The sequence below is a fragment of the Salvia miltiorrhiza genome, chromosome 5 (assembly GCF_028751815.1).
Source record: "Salvia miltiorrhiza cultivar Shanhuang (shh) chromosome 5, IMPLAD_Smil_shh, whole genome shotgun sequence".
In the NCBI taxonomy this organism is placed as follows: Eukaryota; Viridiplantae; Streptophyta; class Magnoliopsida; order Lamiales; family Lamiaceae; genus Salvia; species Salvia miltiorrhiza.
Genome location: NC_080391.1, coordinates 9725846 through 9746641, shown reverse-complemented (window position 1 = coordinate 9746641; position 20796 = coordinate 9725846). Strand labels below are relative to the sequence as shown.

The 20796-nt window shown below is 37.6% G+C and overlaps 3 protein-coding genes across 3 annotated transcripts in view; 2 read left to right on the top strand and 1 right to left on the bottom strand.

Annotated features, from left to right (window-relative positions):
• The window catches only part of LOC130985853 (probable long-chain-alcohol O-fatty-acyltransferase 5), a 266259-nt gene that overhangs the window by 66891 nt on the left and 178572 nt on the right, over nt 1–20796 (top strand). The window lies entirely within an intron of this gene.
• On the top strand, nt 3991–7571 carry LOC130985850 (transcription initiation factor IIF subunit alpha-like). Its single transcript, XM_057909013.1, has 7 exons — nt 3991–4154; nt 4237–4607; nt 5077–5192; nt 6038–6178; nt 6440–6652; nt 6772–6984; nt 7375–7571. Exons 1-7 carry the CDS (start codon nt 4111–4113, stop codon nt 7471–7473), a joined length of 1197 nt encoding a protein of 398 aa, XP_057764996.1. The 5' UTR covers nt 3991–4110; the 3' UTR covers nt 7474–7571.
• On the bottom strand, nt 11035–12492 carry LOC130985859 (cucumber peeling cupredoxin-like). The gene is made up of 2 exons (XM_057909024.1): nt 12129–12492; nt 11035–11650 (listed from the first exon to the last, which is right to left on the bottom strand). The coding sequence occupies exons 1-2, from the start codon at nt 12310–12312 to the stop codon at nt 11220–11222; spliced, it is 615 nt and encodes a 204-aa protein (XP_057765007.1). The 5' UTR covers nt 12313–12492; the 3' UTR covers nt 11035–11219.

Genomic DNA, 20796 nt, shown 5'->3' with positions numbered 1-20796 from the left:
CCGATCTCGATATAAACCTGCTTAGGGCAGTGATACGCCCGTTCAGGGTCTGCACCTCCTTGATTCCTCTAGGCGGTGTCATTTCCAAAATAGCTTTGACCTTGTCGGCGTTGACCTCAATCCCTGCTGGCGTGACTTTATACCCCAAGAATTTCCCTGTTGTGACCCCAAAAGTGCATTTGGCTGGGTTCAACATGAGTCTGTGATCTCTGACTACCGTGAAGATTTCTTCCAGATCTGCCACATGGTCCTCTGCCCTGTTACTCCGTACGAGCATATCGTCTACGTATACTGAGATATTCTTAGCAAGCTGTTCTTTGAAAATTTTCTCCATCATCCGCTGATATGTGGCTCCTGCATTCTTCAGACCGAACGGCATACTCTTCCACCCATATACGCCACAACAGACGGCAAAGGCCGTTTTGGCGATGTCTCCCCTGTTCATCTTTACCTGATGATACCCTTGGTACGCATCCATCATGGATAATAAGGCACATCCTGAAGTGGAGTCCACCAATTGGTCAATCCTCGGCAGAGGATAGTGGTCCTTCGGACAAGCGGCGTTTAAATCTCGGAAGTCCACACACATCCTCCAGGTGTTTGTCTTCTTGGGTACCATTACTGCGTTTGAGATCCACTCTGGGTATTGCACTTCTACAATATGCCCAGCTTTCAATAATTCATAGACCTGCTCTCTGATGGCAGCGTCCTTTTCAGCCCCAAAATTCCTTGTCCGTTGCTTTACCGGCTTGACCTTAGGGTCCACGTTGAGGCAATGCTCCGCCAACCCTCTATCGATTCCCTTCAAATCTGAGGTACTAAAAGCGAACACATCCGCATTTCGTCGAAGACAACCAATGAGCTCCTCTCTGACTTGATCACTCATGGCCGATCCAATCTTGGTCTGGAAACCCTCTTTCCCTGGAAATAACTCTATCATATTGCAAACATCGCTAGTGGACACCAGCGCGGTTTTCTCTGTGGAGTCTCTGTCTTTTAATAAATCTGCCAACTCTTGGCGTTCTTCTGCTGGGGCATGCACCTCGCCCACTTTCCCCCTCTTCCGGGCGTTCGACCCCTCTGTCCATCTTTCCCTTTTCTGCCCCGCTGACTGTGTGAGCATTTGCACGTGGCATGCTTTTGATGTCGTCTGATCGCCACAAACTTCTCCCACTCTTCCACCCTCGATTGGAAACTTCATCTTTAGGTGAAATAAAGAGATAACCGCCTTGAACGCCGTCAAAGCGGGCCGGCCGAGTATGACATTGTACGAGGGTTTGGGCATATCCACCACTAAGAAACGTACCATCCTTGTTTTGTTGCCCGCCACTGTACTGCCAAGGATCAACGGCAGCTCTACATACCCTAGGGGCATGACCATCTCTCCTCCAAACCCAAATAGAGGAGCATTTGTCGGCTCCACATGAGCGTTGATTCCCATATTCTGGAGACATTCCTTGTACAAGATGTTTACAGCGCTACCCGAATCCACGAAAATACGGTGAATAATGCAGCCAGCAATGTCTGCCGTGATGACCAGCGCATCATCATGTGGATACATTAATGTGCGTATATCTTCTGCTCCAAAAGTGATTGCCGGCTCCTCTGCCGCGCTGGTGATTTCCATGACCCTTTTAGGATAATACCCTGCTTTGACTGCTCTGACGACTTGCTTTTTAGCCCTATTTGATGTGGGCATCCCGTTTTCCCCACAAATCATGTGAACTTCCCTTCTATACGGGGGGGGAGGAAGATTTTGTCTATCTGCCCCTTCTCTGCGATTATCCTGGTTATCATCGAACCTGCGATCTCTGTTGTTGTTCCCCTGCTCTCGTCGCTGATCCCGGTTATTTCTTGGATCCCTCTGATCTCGCTGATCTCTCTGATCCCGCTGATCCCTCTGATCAGTCCTCCTCTGACCTTCATTTCCCCTGTCAATGAAGTGGTCGAGACATCCCTGACGCACCAATAACTCCAATTGGTGCTTAAGGTGTCCGCAATATTTCGTGTAATGCCCGAAGGAATTGTGATATTCACACAACTTATTGTTAGGCCCTTCCTGCGGCGGCCCAGTCCGGTAGGTCCCCGGTGCCCTAAAGAACGGCTGATCCTTTATTAGATGAAAAATTTCTTCTTGTGGTTTAATCAAGGGCGTGTATTCGGTAAACCGTGTTACTTCATTCACTGTGCGCTGTTGATTAGATGGCATTCCTCCCTGGGGTGGGAGTACCCTAGGAGGCAACCCTCTGAATGGGGCCCTATCTTGCTGTCTTTGACGTTCGGGTGCTTCCTCAGCTTTCTTGACTCTGTGTTTCTCATTTTCCACCTTCCTCGCCATTTTGGCGTCCTCCAACTGTAGATACCCCGGCAGCCTTGCCATGATGTCATCAAAATCCCTTGCGGGTCGAATTTGTAATTCGTCAAAAAAGATCCCTGGCCTGAGTCCTCTGACATAGGCACAGTTTTTAATTTGCGATTCTGCCTCTGGCACCTCCAGAGCGGCAAGATTAAACCTTGCTGTGTATTCCCGAAGCGTTTCTCCCTGCTCCTGCTTAATATCCATCAGCGAAAGGGCTGACTTCCCTACCCTCCGTGAACTCGCGAACTGACGCAGAAAACGAGTCTGTAATTCTTCGAAAGAGTGAATGGAATTTGGGGGCAACGTCCCAAACCATAACTGGGCTGGTCCAGTAAGGGTAGTGGAGAAGATCCGGCACTTGATGCCCTCCGTGTACATGTGCAAAGTAACCAACCCTTCAAACCGATTGAGGTGTACCTCCGGATCGGTAGTGCCATCGTAATCCAGGGAGATGGGCTTGTAGCTTCTAGGTAAGGCATCTGCCAAAATATCGTCCGAGAAAGGACTGCGGTTGTGGATCGGGTGGAACCTCGATGTCTTAGCTCTCTTGTCCCCCTTATGCCTCCCCTGTTCCCTTCTGTCCCTGGGTACTTCATGAGCGTGGCGCTTGTGGACTCTATATTCATGTCTGCCAGAGGAATACTCCGGCTCTCTTTCCTCTGATCTCTCTGTGTAGCGCGATTTTTCAGATCGATGGGACTTCTCCACCCGGTGCGATTTTCCTGACCTTTGTTCCCTGTCCTCCCTTCGGGATTTCTCCCTCAGCGATTCCTCCAGATCCTGGAGTTGATGTTTCAGCTGAGACACTTGGTTTTTTAGCCGAGCTTTCTCCCTCGGTCTCTCTTCTTCGAACACCAAGGAGACGGACTGACTATCAGACTCGTCAACCCTCTCCTTTCTCACAACACTGTTGAGTCTGACCCGACTCCCCTCTGGTCTTCTTTCCCCTTCCCTGTCAGCCGGGTCCCCTTGCACTTCCAGAGGCATTGCAGCTTGTTTGTTGATTGCTAAAGTGTTTACCTCCTGAGCAGCGGGAGGTGGAGCCTCAGCGCCCTGCAGAGTAGCCGTTCCCACCAGTGGAGCTACAGTGGGAACACTGGACAACATGGGAGTTCCTAGTGCCTGACGCACAGCGGAGTAGTGAAGCAGCGCCATCATCTGTTCCATCGATCCAAACGTGAGTTGTCCCGCTCCAGACGCGGGAGTTAAGCATGGCATGTCAGATCCTGGAGTCACCAGAGCAGATCTCTGGAGGCTTGCATTCAACCCTGTCAACGGAGTGGCGGGGATAGCCTGAAACCCTGGTGGGGCAGTGAAGGTAGCATTGCCCTGGAGGCCCGGGAACAATGAAGGTGGCATCTCAGTGGTGAGAGCAGCGGAGTCGAACTCCCTTTCTAGGTTGCGGTGAGCATCTGATGATCCCATGGTACCTAGAGATGAAGTTGTTGCTATAGTAACATACATGGCCATGCCCTTTTTTCTTGGACTTAAGTTCATATAAAATGGGAAGTAAAAAAAAAAGTTTATATAAAATGGGGTTATTGCCAACATTTAATTTTAATTGGCAAGTTTTCTCATCAACACTCAATAGATCTTGTTTTTTGTCATTCTATAACCAAATGCAATCGTCATTTAATTTGGCCTTGTAGGAGAAGTTTAAGAATAAACCTTGGCTGCTGGAAGACGAAACCGGTCAGTTTCAGTTCCATGGTCACCTTGAGGGCACACAGACAGCCACATATTATCTTCTAATGCTTCAAGGGAAGGAATTTGTTGCTATACCTGCTGGTTCCTGGTAATCAGATTCAGCGTCACTTTTCACCTATATTATTGCTCGTTTGAATATCCACTTCATAGTTCATACTTGTTGACTGTAGGTACAATTTTAACAAAGTGGCACAATATAAGCAACTCACTTTGGAGGAAGCCGAGGAAAAGATGAATAATAGAAGGAAAACAGCTGATGGCTACCAGAGATGGATGATGAAGGCAACACACAGTGGAGCTGCAGCCTTTGGTGAAGTTGAGAAGTTTGACGGTCGGGAAGGTGCAGCTGCTGGTGGGAGGGGGCGCAAAAAAACTACAGGGGATGATGATGAAGCCAATACATCAGATAGAGGAGATGAAGATGAAGATGAAGAGTCAGCAAGAAAAAACAGGTTGGGGCTCAACAAGAAAAGTGGGGATGATGATGAAGAAGGTCCAAGAGGTGGTGACCTTGATTTTGATGATGACGATATTGAGAAAGGTGAGTGTTGATCTTTTTTCTCTTCGCTCGTGACTCTACACTGGATTCTTCATATGCATGTGGTGGTTTGAGTTGGTAGGAAAACTAGATATGGTTCTATCATGTTATCAGTTAGCAATGACATGTGATGACATCCCACAGACATTTTCTTGGTGCTTCGATTTTAATTTATCTATGCCAGTCTTCTGCTATAGACCTTGCAAGTTCATGCATCATATACAATGCTCGGTTTCTGTCTTCCTTTACCATTAAAACACAATATTAATCAAGATTTAGGTTTTGAAATTTAAGATTTTGCTAAAATATTTAAGCTTTCTTTTCAAAGGAATATTTTTAGATGTTTAAGAAACTACCTTTTTAACTCACTAAACCTTCATATGGTGTAAACTGATTTAATAATAGCGAGACACAATGGACATGGCTATTACATAGTAAAGGTCTTCCCCCTCTGACCTTTGATTGTCATCAGGTGATGATTGGGAGCATGAAGAAATTTTCACTGACGATGATGAAGCTGTTGGAATTGATCCTGAGGAACGAGAAGATTTGGCTCCCGAGATCCCTGCACCTCCAGAAATTAAGCAGGTCATAATTTACACTTCTACTACCTTTAGAACTTAGCTGAGTTTCATATATCTGTTCCACCAGACTGAATGAACCTCTTGTGAGTTGTGACAAATGCTCAATAGAATCTTCCATTGCCTAAAGCATACATGCATGTCAAATGTTTTGTAAAGTAGATGATGCCTCATGTCTTAGCCTCTGTCGGTAAAATTACCAACTCAGGTGATTAAATCAATCATATTCTTTTTTGTTGTTGCAAGTTTGGTTGTTCCCTATTCCTGCAGGATCTGATGTTGCATCAATCAGAAAATAAATTTCTTGAGTCCTACCAGTTATTCTTGATAATTATGTCAAGATGTTAGTTTGTATGGGGTTTTATAGCAGACATGGAGTAGGTGGTGGTTGAACATCACCAAGGAGGATTCATAGTTAAATACATAGTAGATTAACGCTTGGAACCCCAAGTGTGACAATTATTTGTGAGCAGTAACCTCCCAATAGAAGCTAATGAGGATAAGGCAATGATGTAATACATGTTATCAGGATTTCAGGGAACTAACTCTAGATGACAAGCTTCTTCTTGGTCATTCTATTGTTTGAAAGGCAATAGTATGCTTGGTGGATTCATGAGTCTGTTGGAATGTGCAATTTAAAAAAAGTCAATTGCTTTGCCCTCCTTTTGATTTGGGGCAAAATATATACTGTTTCCCTGCCAACCTTTTATTTTCATATCTTATGGGACATTCGCAGTCGGTAAATATTTGCTTATGGAATGCTGTGTCTTCTGTTAACTGCCATTTCATATATTGTGATTGAAGCCTCAGTTTGAATGACGGTATTATTCTGGTTTTTTTTCACGATCTCAGGATGATGAGGATGAGGATGAAGCTGATGAAGAAGACAAGGAGGGGGGGTTGAGTAAATCTGGAAAAGAGCTGAAGAAGCTGCTTGGACGATCTAATGGACTGAATGATTCCGATTCAGAGGATGACGACGACGATGATGATGTATGTTCTTTGATACCACATGCTATTCTTTTTTATATTTTATCTTGAGGAGTTATATTAACGCAGACACACACACATTGCCTTGGTGGTACGGATTTTGAAATATTTTTTAATTCTTTATAAAATTCATGGTGTTGTGATCATTAATTCTGATCATATACCTGATGTTCATGAATTTTAGGAAGTTTAAATTGTTATTTGTTCATATCAAGGATCTGAATCCAGCTTATCCTGAAGATTTATTTTTTCTACCTATGTTAGGCGGAAGATGATATATCTCCTGTGCTCGCCCCAAAGAAGGAAGCTCCAAAAGAAGAGCCAGTTCATAACAACAGTCCCCTCAAAGCAACAAATTCTACAGCTGGTCGTGGAACACCATCTACTTCAAAATCGTCCAAGGGGAAAAGAAAAGTCAGCAGCGAGGAGTCAAAAACACCAAATAGTGCACCTTTAAAGAAAGTGAAAACAGAAAATGTGAGATTGAATTGGTGCTGCAGCACTCATATACTCCTATATTGGTCTTCAGGTTTCTCCATAGGTCATACTTTTTGTTTGTGGTCAGTTTCTTAAGTGGATCTTTTATTGGAACACAGGAAACAAAAGCTGTGAAAGATGAGAATGTTTCATCCTCAAAAAGCGTTGCACATCCTAAAGGTGCAATGGCTCCCACATCATCAAAAAGTGTGCCAGCACCAGCGACTGGACCAGTTACTGAAGATGAAATCCGGGCTGTTCTACTACCAAAGACGCCAGTGACCACAAAGGATCTTCTGGCTAAATTCAGATCCAGACTGAAGACGAAAGAGGTCAGGAATTCATCTTCCACTGTTTTTTCTCCCTCAAATTAGCTATTTCCATGCGTATTCTTTCTTTTTCTTTTTTAAGTTCTTACTAATTTTCAACAATTTGAATGGTTAAATTGTTGCAACTCATTGGCTTATTAAATGTTATGGAATATCTGCCGTTTCCCCCCATCAGATAAAACTAAAGTCTCATAGCTTATGAAAGTACGTTAGTACTTCACCATCCTATGGTTAGGGACTTAGGATCCAGTGACAGTGATGCAACCTTGGGCATGATAATCTCCATATGTTTTAAGCTCGTGTTGTATTCCTGCAAAATTTGTATGTGGCTTAAGTAAGGTTTTCACCATCTGCTTGAAAATGTCAACTCTAGCCAAGTTTTTGTGGATGCAGGAAAAGGATGCTTTTTCAGCTATAATGAAAAGGATATCAAAGATCCAGAAGACCAGCGGTGCAACAAATTATGTAGTCCTAAGAGATAATTTGGCGTAGCGTCTATGCTATTACCATTCAACTATTCAAGCCAGGACAAGTTTGTGGATTTTGATATTTGTTCCTCCTTCCAATAAAAGTTATTTTAAATGCGAGTATTCCTTAAGTTTAATAAAAGGGTGTTGGGCTAAGCTTATTTTAGAGAGCTATCCCACAATTTATAAGATTATTGTAAGATGTTTTAAGAGCTTATAAGATGTGGTATCACCACTCTTCCCCTCCCCCCTTCCAAAAAAAAGGGATTATAGTAAAAAAATACACGAACTTTGATAAAAGTTGCAATTTTCACCTGAACTTTCAAATTAGTCAAAATATACCTGAATTTATATTTTTTGTTGTAAATTTCACCTGAACTTGCAATGATTGAACTTCGTCGAGGTGAAATTTACAACAAAAAATATAAGTTCAGGTATATTTTGGCCAATTTGAAAGTTCAGGTGAAAATTGCAACTTTTATCAAAGTTCGTGTATTTTTTGGCTATAATCCCAAAAAAAAAGGATGTGATGTCTTCGAAGTTTATAATTTGTCAAAGTATTTGATAATAAAGCTTATGAGTTATACATTAGAATTGTGACTAAGAGGGAGAATTCTAACTAGAAAGATAAAAGAAATTAGGTTAGGATTGAAGGGGAGGAATTAAATAAAAACTCATTTAAATATAAGATAAAAATTATTTTCAACTTTTAGATTATAAAAAATTTATAGTGGATTTGGATATTGATTCTTGGCTTGAATTTCACAGCGAGCGAAAATTTTAATTTTTAAACTCGTATATTCTCATAGTGAGTTAAAAGCTTAATTTTTAAATGCATACATTTTCACAGTAAATTTATACATATTTCATATAGAATTCATGGATTTATAATTTGTACTTTAAAAGTGATTTATAGTCTAATCCTTCCTGAAACTGAAGATTGTCATATATTTTTAGAATATTTTTGGTATGATAGAACGTAGGAGCTAATAAAATGGCGATTTCTAATTCTATTGTTTATTTTAATATATATTTTTGTAGTTCTATTTAGGAATAGGGATGGCAATGGGCCGGATCTGAACCGGATCTTGCTTGGTCCAGATCCAGATCCGGTCCAAATCCATTGGAGCAAAAAAAAGGGATCCAAGCCCAGATCCATAAGATCCAGGGTCTCGGGTCCAGACCCAGGTCCATATTATTTTCTTTTCTAAAATAAATTCTAAGCTAATTAAACATTAAAATAAAAATCATAACAATTGTCTAAAATTTCAACAATCATTCAAGAACAGCTTGCACCATCCTTTGGTGTTTGAGATTGAATTTAAGTTAATGAACTGTTATTCCATTTTCTACAAAAACAAAGATGAACAAAAAAAATTATAAACATAAATTAGTTATAAACTAATTGTATTCTGCCTAAAACGAAGCCATCATTAGCAACAACAGCTACAGCCCATATATAGCTTACTACTAATTGTATTATAATTGAAGAAATTTGTAGTGTCACCTACGAAAGATAAATAAAAATTAGGCTCATAATTACCAGAGTACTAACTATGGCAGCTGGATTTAAAAGATGCTTTAATATTCTCTAGTTTCTGTTAATTAACTTTGTTCTCTAGTTTCTGTTAATTAACTTTTCTACCATCATCGAGATCCAAACACTGGAAACAAAATACTTGACTTCATATACTTTCAAATAATAATGTTGCTTCATATTCATAAATATATTCATTATTTCTTGTTAGATACAGTGGGTGCTTGAATACTTAGCTAAATAAAACCACATTGCTTCATACTGGAGAGGAGCGGCGGTAGGCTGGAGAAGAATAGATTAACGCTGAACGGCGTGGTGGTCGGTGTTGCCGCGTCGTACAGCTTCACGCTGCGTCGCTGCGGGTCGGAGTGGGAAGGGGCCGAGAGGGAGCGGCTCAGTCAGCGACTCAGCGGGGGTGGACGACCGGAGTCGCCGGACTGGAGCGAAGCTGCGTGAAATCTGGAGAGTGGAGAGGAGCGGCGCTTGGCGGAAGCAGAGAAAGAAATATGAATTCTGAAATTGACTTAGGAATTTAGAATTAGGGTTGAATAAAAATAAAAATTAAAAATAATATATATTTAAATATATCCGGGTTCACGGGCCGGATCTGGACCGGATCTGAATTTTAAATCTACTACTCCAGATCCGGATCCGAAAAATTAGAGAGTGGTCCAGATCCGGTCCAGATCCAACGGGTCCAACTTTTACAAGGTCCAAGTCCAAAAAAAAAGGTCTGAATCCGCGAATCTGGACCGGATCTCAGATCCATTGCCATCCCTATTTAGAATCACAATATTGATACTTGTCAGTAAGAGAATAGTTATTCTTTCCACCTTTCATTCATAATTAGCCATTTCATTCTCAAAAGTCAAAATTTGTCATTTCTTGCCCATTCATTCATTCTTTCATTCCATTCCATTCCATTTCATCGTACCAAATAAAAGTTGATAATTCTTTTATAATTTATTAATTATTTTTAAAAACTTATAAGCTCATAATTTTTTATAAATTTTTAATTATTTTTTATAAGCTCAATCAAATATCTTTGAAGCCTCATCATAGTACTAAATATCTATACCTATTATAAAATAACCTTATTTTACAAAATTTGATTTGCCTATTATATCCCTCGTATATATCTAATTTAAGATCAATTGTGTAATTTAATACGATATTATACACAAATCTAAAAGTATTGTGTTTTGTATTTTAATAATTATTTAAGTAGTAGTATCTATTAGAACTCTTCACCACACAAGTTACTATCTTTATTCTATAAAATACACGAAGGATTTATTTATTAGTTTTATTTTGCTAGAATCTTTGGAATTAAAATTAATTATGTAAATATGGAACCTAGAAAATAAACCTAGGTGATGCTTAATTGGTTAAAATTTGTTTTTTAAATTAAATTTAGATGATTTTTTTTGTTAATTTTATGAGTTTTATAATATTATTATTTTCAAACATTATTCAATAATTAATTGATTCAAAAAATATATTAAAATGATAGATGTTACTATAAAATGAAATGAAATATAAATTTACACTCACAAAAAATTATTTATTAAAATAATTTATTTTTACGTGCATTCGCACGTCATATGTGCTAGTGTTCTTAAAGTTCAATTTTTTTATTTTAAAAATTTATAAGTTCAATTAAATACTCATAATCTATTCTTTGGGCTTCAGTCCAAATGCTCGAGTCTTGAGTCTTGACACTTCTAAGCCTTGGGAGTTGGGGGAGCCCATATACGGATACATCACTGGGGATATATTCACATGACGACAGTCGATACTTGCATTTATTACGGTTAAACTTTTCTAATCTTTAATTATGATTTAAATTTATTAGAAAATGTGCAGTTCTCATCAATTAAGATTTACTAATTTTAATTAAAATGTATTCATCTTCAGTTAGAATTTATGAATTATTAATTAAGATTTATTAATGATAATTAGAATTTTATTAACCAGAAAAAGATTTATGCACACAAGTGTGAAGTGTGACTCATCAATAAAATTCAAACCAAAGAAGTAAAACATCAATTGAAATTGAAACAAGCAAAAGTAGTAAGCAATAATTAAAGCACAAAATTCAAAGTGCTAACAAAGTGAAGATAAGTCCTAAAACACAAAACAGCAAAGTAGCAGATGAGGTTGAGGACACAAACCCACCGCCCTACTAATTAATGTCACAATATTATATTATTAATTCCACTAATTCAGCCAAGCTAAAACGTGGCTACGCAGTAAACCCACACGGCAGCAGCCAACAGCAAACACAAGCCGCCGTTGAGACGGGCGGGCGCCGACAGCGACGGATGAGGCTTGTGGGGAGGCGGCGGCACCTCATAAGGTTCGTATGGAGGAGAAGGGAGGTCGGGGTGGTAGGGAGGAGAAGGAACGTCGGGGTAGTAGGGGTCGTAAGGAGGGGAGGGGTCGAAGTCGTGGGCGGTGACGGTGACGGTGACGGGCAGCTTGAGGCCCTTGCGGCAGCTCTCGGGGTCTGCGCTCGTGAAGTAGCGGACACCCTCCTCCTCAAGTGCCACGTGGCTCACGGGATCCGTCAGCATCCTGATCGGGTTCGTCAGGTTGCATGTCTCGAATTCCTTGGCGCCGCCCACCTCCACGATCTTCTCATCGCCTCCTGCATACTCGAACCCTGCTCCAAAACAAGCAATTATATACTCCCTCCGTCCACAAAATGAGTACCCATTTGTGGACGGCACGGATTTTAAGAAATGCATGGAGTGTAGTGTAAATAGTTTAAAGGTCCCACTTTTTTAGTGTATTAATTAAAGAGATGTGTGGGGTACACTTGCCAAAAAGGGAAATGGGTACTCATTTCATGGACGGACGAAAAAGGAAATATGAGTACTTATTACGTGGACGGAGGGAGTATATATAAACCATTTTCATGCCATTTGATTTATGTGCGCAATTCGCATAAGATGATACTATTAATTAGTTAACGATTTTATGAGAAGAAAGGAGAATTACTACATAACATAAATATGGGCATCGATCCTAAGCTGGTGCGGCAAGTTTCCATGAGATGAAAAATACTCCATAAGTAATTAAATGAATAAAAAATGTTTACTCACGCTATCAAAAGAAAAAGAAAAAGAAGAATGCTATACGTAATTTGTCACCAACGGTGAAGAGGCGGCCGAACAACCAAGCGGTGGCGTTGAAATCAGGTCCCCAGCCGCCGTCCCCGCCGACGACGTGGTGGGTCTCGGCGGAGACCCCGGCACCGGCGAGAGTGAGGGCCACCACCAATAAGTTGAAAGCAGCGGCCATGCGTAGACGTAATCGAGTCATTCAAAGAGGTTGGAAGAAGAGAGAAACTAAAACATGGGCATGCTGGTTTTGTAGTTACCCATGGGCCATAAATAAGGCGAGAAGAGCAGAGACGGACCCGTGTCCTCACTTTTTTCTTTTTCTTTTTCTTTTTACTGTAGTGATGCGATATTTTGTTTTGACTTGAGGCAGTCGGAGTGTCACACGTGCCTACTAACCTACACATTTACTATTATTTACCCTTGTACTACTAAGTTTCAATTCGCGGCCCATACTGCATTTCAACGGGGTAGTTTAGTCATTCTACTGCCCTTATTAAATGAGAGGACGATTCATATTTATAACTCTCACATACTTTATTACTTTGCCCCATTAATCATTATCAATTAGCTTCTCAACTCGAATTTAATTTCAACCTCCCCTATACCTAATTCATATAGAAAATCAATAATCTGCTTAAATATTGTTGGCTATTTAATTAATTTGTCCTTTCTCTCCGGCCATATTTTAAGTGTTTAACCATTGATGATGAAAAACTTGTTTCTGCGTGGAGGTCTGATTGAACAACAATGAAATCTATTAACCAAGAAAATACGCACTCACTTTAATAAAAGTTAATCTTCGGTATTATTATAAAAGTTCATCTTAATTGTACTTTTACAATAAAACTCTTTTACAACAATAATTCATACAATAGGGAATATAATCAAATTATTTAGTTCACAGTGTCATTTACTAAATTTAATCTTGTACCGGTCGTATGTAATCAGAGTGCTGGATGAAGGATGTCGGCGGATAATATGATATTCGTATTAATAAAAATTGTTTTAGTAATTTCATTGAGAAATATTTTACAAAAATGAAACGGAACACTATTATAGTAATTATCAAGTCAAGTATACATGCAGGTATGGGGAATGAAGATGACACGTGGATGAACGGCTTAATTGCATGTTGATATTTCCTAGGTGCAAGCATCACTCACTGTAGAAACGTGTTGAGATTTTCAGAAGGATAGAAGAGACACTACGTTTACCTCTTTGGTTGTCTCGTATTAGAAAAAAATCACTTTTTTTTTCCTTTTTCATTTTATGCATTGGATATATAGTTGTCCTATTATTGCCTGTTAGGCTGTTATCAGATAATTGCTTATGTTCCCAATTACATCTCGTGCATGTATATACGGAGGGACTAAAATAAAAATACAATGTAAAATAGGAATAATTTTTAACTCTTAAATTATTAAAGTCTATATTTGATTCATCACTTTGTTGAATGAATTTGTGATCCCAAATTCAAATATCATAGATGGCAAATATATATATATATATATATATATATATATATAGGAGGAGGGCTACCGTGAGAGCACACCTTAAAATAAGAAATAAGAACAATTTTTAATGTATGAATTTTATGTAGAACACGTATGAATTCGCTACATAAATGTATGAATTGTGAAAAATAAATTTTTGCTACCTTTGGGATTCGAACTCAGGACCATAAATCCATCCAACAGGATTACGAATCAACCGTAGATCTTGATGATCTAAGGGCTGAAAATGATTCTTATTTTATATCTTAAAAAATGCTCTTATTTTAGCCCTTCCCTATATATATATATATATATATATATATATATATATATATATATATATATAGGGGTGGGCTACCATGAGAGCACATCTTAAAATAAGAAATAAGAGCAATTTTTAATGTATAAATTTTATGTAGAACATGTATGAATTTGCTGTATAAAGGTATGAATTGTGAAATATAAATTTTTGCTACCTTTGAGATTCGAACTCAGGACCATGAATCCAACCAACAGGATCACGAATCAACCGTAGATCTTGATGATCTAAGGGCTGAAAATGATTCTTATTTTATATCTTAAGAAATGCTCTTATTTTAGCCCTTCCATATATATATATATATATATATATAGGGGACCGCTCAAATGAGACCCTCTAATTTTAGTGAGATCTAGGGCACGATCTGATGCGTTTATTTTATTAATCCTATGGCTGATATTGTATCTGGAGGGTGATTTTTTTTTTCCGCAGGGTTCGAATCCTGGAGGAAGCAAAATATTTTAAATTTTGTTATTCATCAGTATATAGTGCATTGTTCATCAGCATATATTGTCTTGTTCATCAGTATATATGTCTTATTCATTACCAATTTTTAAAATTTTATTTTTCATCAGTATATATATCTTGTTAGTTAGATATACGTCTTGTTCATTAATATTATATGTCTTATTCATTGTCCTCATGTTACACGAAAAATAGGGGGTCTCATTGGAGCGCGCTCATATATATATATATATATATATATATATATATATATATATATATATATATTATATGTGGGAGAGATTAAACTATAAATACTTCTTAACATATAAAATACGAACTAGTTAAAATGTATGAATTATATGTAGAGCACATATATATTTTCTGTGTAAATGTCTAAATTGCAAAAATTAAAATTTTTACTACCTATGAGATTCGAACTCAGGATCAGGACCATTAATTCATCCAGTAAGGTGATGAATCAACTGTAAATCTTGATAATTTAGGGACTGAAAATAATTCATATTTTATATTTAAGAGGTGTTTTTATTTTAGTCACCTCCTATATATATTGTGCGTCAAAGTATATATAATTATATATCTTTATATATATATATATATGTTGATTTATTTTAATCCTATTATGAAATATTAATTCTTCCAACCTATATACTAAAAAGTAACTAAATTTTCTGAAAAGAATTTTTCACGTTGACTTTACATGATGATAAAATATATAATTAAATAATGTTATTTTTAAGGTTGAATTTTTCCTAATTTCATCCTTTCAACAAAATTAACTTAAATAATAAAATAAAAATTTTAAAATATCTTAAAATTTTAATATATCAAAATAAATAAAAAATTAATTTTAATTATTTTTATTTATATAAATTAGTATCTAAAACTAAATGTCCCAAGTAAAAACCAATTACACAAAAAAGTGGGGGGAGGGGGATATATAAGAGGAACTGGCAGCCCCATATATAAGGCCCATAGCCCATAGGGGTGAGGAATCAGATTTCAGATCAAATTTTTGCCTAATATATATAAAAGGGTTAAGTATCAAATTCCCCCCTATCGATAGCGTCCCTATTACGTACAAGACCCTATAGTCAGGGTAAGTGCTGTTTACTACCTCAACGTGGCAAAATCGCACCAAATACCCCCTCCTCCCGCTACTTAACAGATGTTAACACCGTTAGAATTTTTTATTTTTTTTTTAATTATGGTGGGCCCCAGCTCTCACTCTCTCTCTCTCAATTCCGGCCAGATCTCGACCCTTCCTCCGCCTAACCACCCTTTTAATTCTCCTCTAGCTCCAAACCCAACAGCTTCACCCCTCCTCCCCCGTCCCTGAAACCCTCCAAATCCGCCACCTTCTTCCTCCCCAACTCCTCTAACCCGATCCGCCTTCTCTCTCACCCGAATTTGGACTAGGATTCGGCTGAAACTTGCACCGCCTAAGGTTTCTCTCCCTAGGGATTCAATGCCCCACCTGCGACCTGCTGCTGCGCCTTTGCACGATGGTCGTGCTGGTAAATGATGCACGACCTGGTAAAGGATGCCAGAGAATCCCCAACTGCCGACGCCGAAATGAACTACATCTGGGGAGCGCTTGAGCGCGCTGGCCGCCATAACGTCTGCCAAAAGCACAACAGTACTTGCCCGATTCCGGTCATGAGCACCCGCTGGTTGCCCGGAAAAACTGAACCACCAGTTGAGTTTGGGTTCCATTCCGGCGAGGAAAGGTGGAGATATGGTCGGAATTGAAAGAGAGAGAGAGAGAGAGCTGGGGCCCACCATAATTAAAAGTAAAAATAAAAATAAAAAAATCTAACGGCATTTTAACGGTGTTAAAACGCGAGGGGAAAATTGGTTTGATTTTGCCACGTTAAGGTAGTAAACATCGCTTACCCTGACTATAGGGTCCTATACGCAATAGGGACGCCATCGATAGATGGGAAATTGGTACTTAACCCCTATATAAAAAGCCTATACTCCAAAGCTAAAAATGAAGGTAATTTAGGGTTCGTTTGCTTTTCTCATTTCCTCATTAATCTTTAGTTTTTTTTTTGGAGAATCTCATTAATCTTTTGATTCCGTGTTTCGCTATAAACATGAAGAATTAATCATGTGTTTCTCGTATGATTGTGAAGATCTAGATTGACTAAACTAAAATATTAATTAATTATTTATCGGAAATTCGAAATGATGTTTACACCTCGCAAATAACCATTTCCTTTAAATTTTGTAAGAAAACAGAACCCCACAGTTCGATTTATGACATGTCAATTAGTTACGTGGTTGCCTAGCAGTTAATTAGTTAGCCAGAAAGAGAAGATTCTGATACAGGAGACATTTTTTTTTAGGAATTTAAGATTCCAATAAAATGCTACTTATAATCTCCGACCAATATTTCTTTGTCCCAATACTTTTGCTATCAATCTCTAGTAAGAATATGATTATAATTATGCTACTGCAAAAAAAATATTTACTTCCAAAAGGTATCACAGGCTTTGTTTTAATTCTACACAATATGTAAGTTTCTGCAATAAGATGTTATGATTAAAGGTGTTAAATGGGCCTAGAACAATGCGAGGAGTTGGGCCGGGCCGGCTCTAAAGATAATCGGATCGTTTATTTGGGTATAGAGCAGTATGAAAAATTAATTATCCGTAGCCGCCTACAAAAACTGCGTTGGACCAATCTGAGTAATATTATTGAAAATGAAATTAAAATTCATAAGAATACTGTAAAAAACAGAATTATTTAATACTACTTGTGTCCGAGTCAAATCACATGAGCAAATGTTATTTCAAAATTAACAATTTTATTAACTTTTGGGCTATTGAACTAAAAGTCACTATCACATGGGTATTGGGTAAAACTTTTTTTTTTCTTTTTCCCATGAGGTTTCACATAAATATAGAAAATTCAAATCATATTGAAGGAAGTCCAAGATGTATGTGGATAATAGGCCCAAAATCCAAGTTACCAAGGTGTATATTGAGGTTAATTAGTCCTTCTCAAGTTCACTTTCATCGCATGTCTTGTATTATTATTTATTTGGTTATTTGATTGTTGATTTGATTAATTCATTGTAATATATATTCAATTTCATGACATGATAAAGATATTGTATTTAAAAAAAAAGGATAAATCTAAATGAATGCTCATTTATACTAAAAAAAACAAGGGAAACAAACAGAAGAAGATAAAATGAATGTTCTTAATTATAGTTAAAAAAGCAAGGAAAAAAAATAAATAGAAGAAGATAAAATGAACGTTCTTAATTATAGATTTAACTAATCAATGTACCTGGGTAACCTAATTCATAGAGATATCACTCATACTGAATGATGGGATCGAATTTGAGTGTCTCCTTGTTAGATTCAATGTTGACTCCGATAATATTGGGTTGAATATTGATAACATTCATGGTGTCAACGTTTTTGGGCTTCAACCAACATTCCGAAGTTTGCCTTGACTCCATACTTTGACTCTCCATTGGTAATTGTATAAATTTAATCTTTACCTCCCTTTTACGTTTTATTATTCTTTGATTGTGAAATAAATGTTTTATGCTTGTTGACCACGTTTTTAATAAGTGAAAATGTGGTTATTCATGGTCCAAACTAGTGGGGTGTTAGTTCCTACTTTTCAGGATCCATGATCTTTCAACCAACATTCTAGACTGGTCGACTAGCAGTTTTTAGAGGTGGATTACAGCGGTTACAGGAACGTTCTGGAAGTGGGAAGTGGATGGAACTAACCACGTCATGAAGGACTATAAAAGAAGCAAGACGCTTCATTCATCCTCACATTTTGGGAGTGCATTTTCACCGACCTAATATTCGCTCACAACCAACTCGTCACTTTGTCTTACGGCAAACATGACACCGGTTCTTCAAACCTTGCTTTGACGGAGGAGTCTTGTAGAGAACCAATCTGTAAAGGCTCACTTTGTATTGACGGGAGGTCAAGAGTAAGGGTTGAAGATCGAGGACATTGGAGCGTAGCAAACTGTTTTGTTCGAGTTATTCGGCTGTGTTGTTTCAACATTCCTGCTGCAAATGTGATACCGGTTCTTCAAGGATTGCTTTGACGAAGAGGGCTTAGGTAGCTAATCTGTAAAGTCTCACTTTGTATTGACGGGAGGTCAAAGACAAGAATTGAAATACGAGTGTAGCAGGGTGTTTGGAAATCTATGTTGATTCGACATTCTAGTGCAGTAAGTAGATAGGTAGATTTATTTTACACAGCCAATCTGTAAAGATAGATCACCAACAGATCTAAATCTGTATTTTGTATTGTTGATGATCATAGTATTTTTAGCCTTGAGGCACTCGCAGATTATATTTATATAATCCGTGAAAAAGTATTCATGTGTGTTCTTTAATTTCTGTTGCATGTTAGTTTCAATGTTATTAACATTCTGTTGATAATATTCCTATCAACATTACTCTTACGAATTACACAATGTACTTGTGGTAATTTGGGGCACTAAACTCTTTCACTTCTATTTGGAATTATATGTCATTCTTAAATAATCTATTACAATTATTCAGCTAATATATTGTGATAATTCATCCTTTGAATTAGAAAGCATCAATATAGTGTAACTATATAAATTTGTTGTTCATATAAAAACACTATAAACAAGCGTCGTTAACGACGAAAAAAACCAGCATTAAAATCTAAATTTTTGTTGTTAATTACTTTAATGATATATAGATTAACAATAATTTAAGGGCGCTAATGATGAAACTTCCCGTCATTAATTTGAATGACAAATTAACAACGAACAATTTTCAACATCAACTCGTTTTCTTATTTTACGATTAAATTTTGGTTATCAATTTAACAATGAGCAAGAATATATTTCATCGTTAATCCTTCATTTATCTTGATTTGTCTATGTCATTAGCTGAACGCATTTCCGTCATTATTTTAATTTCTTTTGCCAGATCTGAATTCTGAACCTGCTTAGATATTATTATATTAATATGTATGCACTTAGTGTATAATAAAATCAAACATTCAAGACTATAAAATGTCACTAGAACATTATCAAATCAAACAAATTCAAGCTACAATATTTATTTAATGCATTTTTGTGTACAAATTAATGCATTTTTGTGTGAAAAGAAGTTATGCATTTTCGTAAAAAAAAAAAGGAAAAAAAATTATGGGCCGAGCCAGATCGGACCCATAACAAGCATGTCGGATAGGATCTGGACCCATCAGATTTCAGATCTAAATGGGGCGGGTCTAGAACCGAAACTGAACCGAACCGTTGCTTTGTAGCTCAATGGGTAATGAACGGTTTCCGATCGGTTGCTTTATATACATATAGTTCCTGCGCCGCCTTTTTCTCATTTTTTTTTTTGTGCAAAGATTTTGAGCAGCCTTTTGTTGAGAATGATATACAAGGTTACTTGGGTTCACTACAGAATTCACAACCAACAGTTTTGAATTAGTAATTATATATTATAAAAAATCAAATTTACCACCAAAAATATTACTACTATGAATTATGAATTATAGCATAAAACTCTAATTCACAACAAGAGTATTTGAGATTGTGAATTATACTTTAAAAACTTGAATTCACAACAAAAAATATTACAAATTGTAAATTATAGAATAAAAACTCGATGGAATTCACATCCAAGAATATTCAAGATTGTTAATTATGGCATAAAAACTCGAATTTACAGCCAACTATTTCTCAAGTTGTGGATTACTAACATAAAAACTCAATTCACAATTAAGAGTATATTATGAGTTGTGAATTACAAATGTAAAATAATAAGCAAGTAATTACTTTAAACTTTTGAAAATTTATAAATATTTTTATTTTTACTATCTCAACGTGAATATTTTAAAAATCAACCCATAGAAATAGTAGACAAATTCATATACAGGTGACGATGCACTGCTGAAATAAACAAGAACATTACAAAAAAAAAAAAGATAATTTAATTAGAAGTACAGGAAAAATCACATATATATTATCCCAGTAGTAGCGAGTGCATGAATAATTAATAATGAAGATTCAATGCAATCAATCGTTTGTCTGGATAGGAGAATAGAATAAGATGATATCGTCTTCCTCCGGCAACCTGAAAGTAACCTTCTTGTTGGTCTTCCCCCGGCAGCCGGACGGCTCATCGAGCTTCCCCGAGAAACTCATCCTGGGCGTGTAAAACGGAGTGTTATCCAAATCCGGCGACGCCGCCGACGGGTACACCCTCTTTCTCGGATTCACCGCTGGCGAATTCTTGAGACATTCCTCCAGCGTCCTCATAGATTTATCTACCTTCAACAACATTTTCTTATCCTCTCTTCGATTCTTCTGCGGCTGCTCTTGTGTCCTCAAGCAACACGCCGCTTGTCCCATAACTGGATCATCTAAAACCAA

Bases quoted from the DNA above. Each gene is read 5' to 3' on its own strand.
- LOC130985850 (XM_057909013.1), top strand. From the start codon at position 4,111: ATGCTTCAAGGGAAGGAATTTGTTGCTATACCTGCTGGTTCCTG. The intron at 6,653-6,771 runs GTGAGATTGAAT...ATTGGAACACAG, and splicing joins AGAAAGTGAAAACAGAAAAT to GAAACAAAAGCTGTGAAAGA. The intron at 6,985-7,374 runs GTCAGGAATTCA...TTGTGGATGCAG, and splicing joins CCAGACTGAAGACGAAAGAG to GAAAAGGATGCTTTTTCAGC.
- LOC130985859 (XM_057909024.1), bottom strand. From the start codon at position 12,312: ATGACTCGATTACGTCTACGCATGGCCGCTGCTTTCAACTTATTGGTG. The intron at 11,651-12,128 runs GTATAGCATTCT...GTTTTGGAGCAG, and splicing joins CACCGTTGGTGACAAATTAC to GGTTCGAGTATGCAGGAGGC.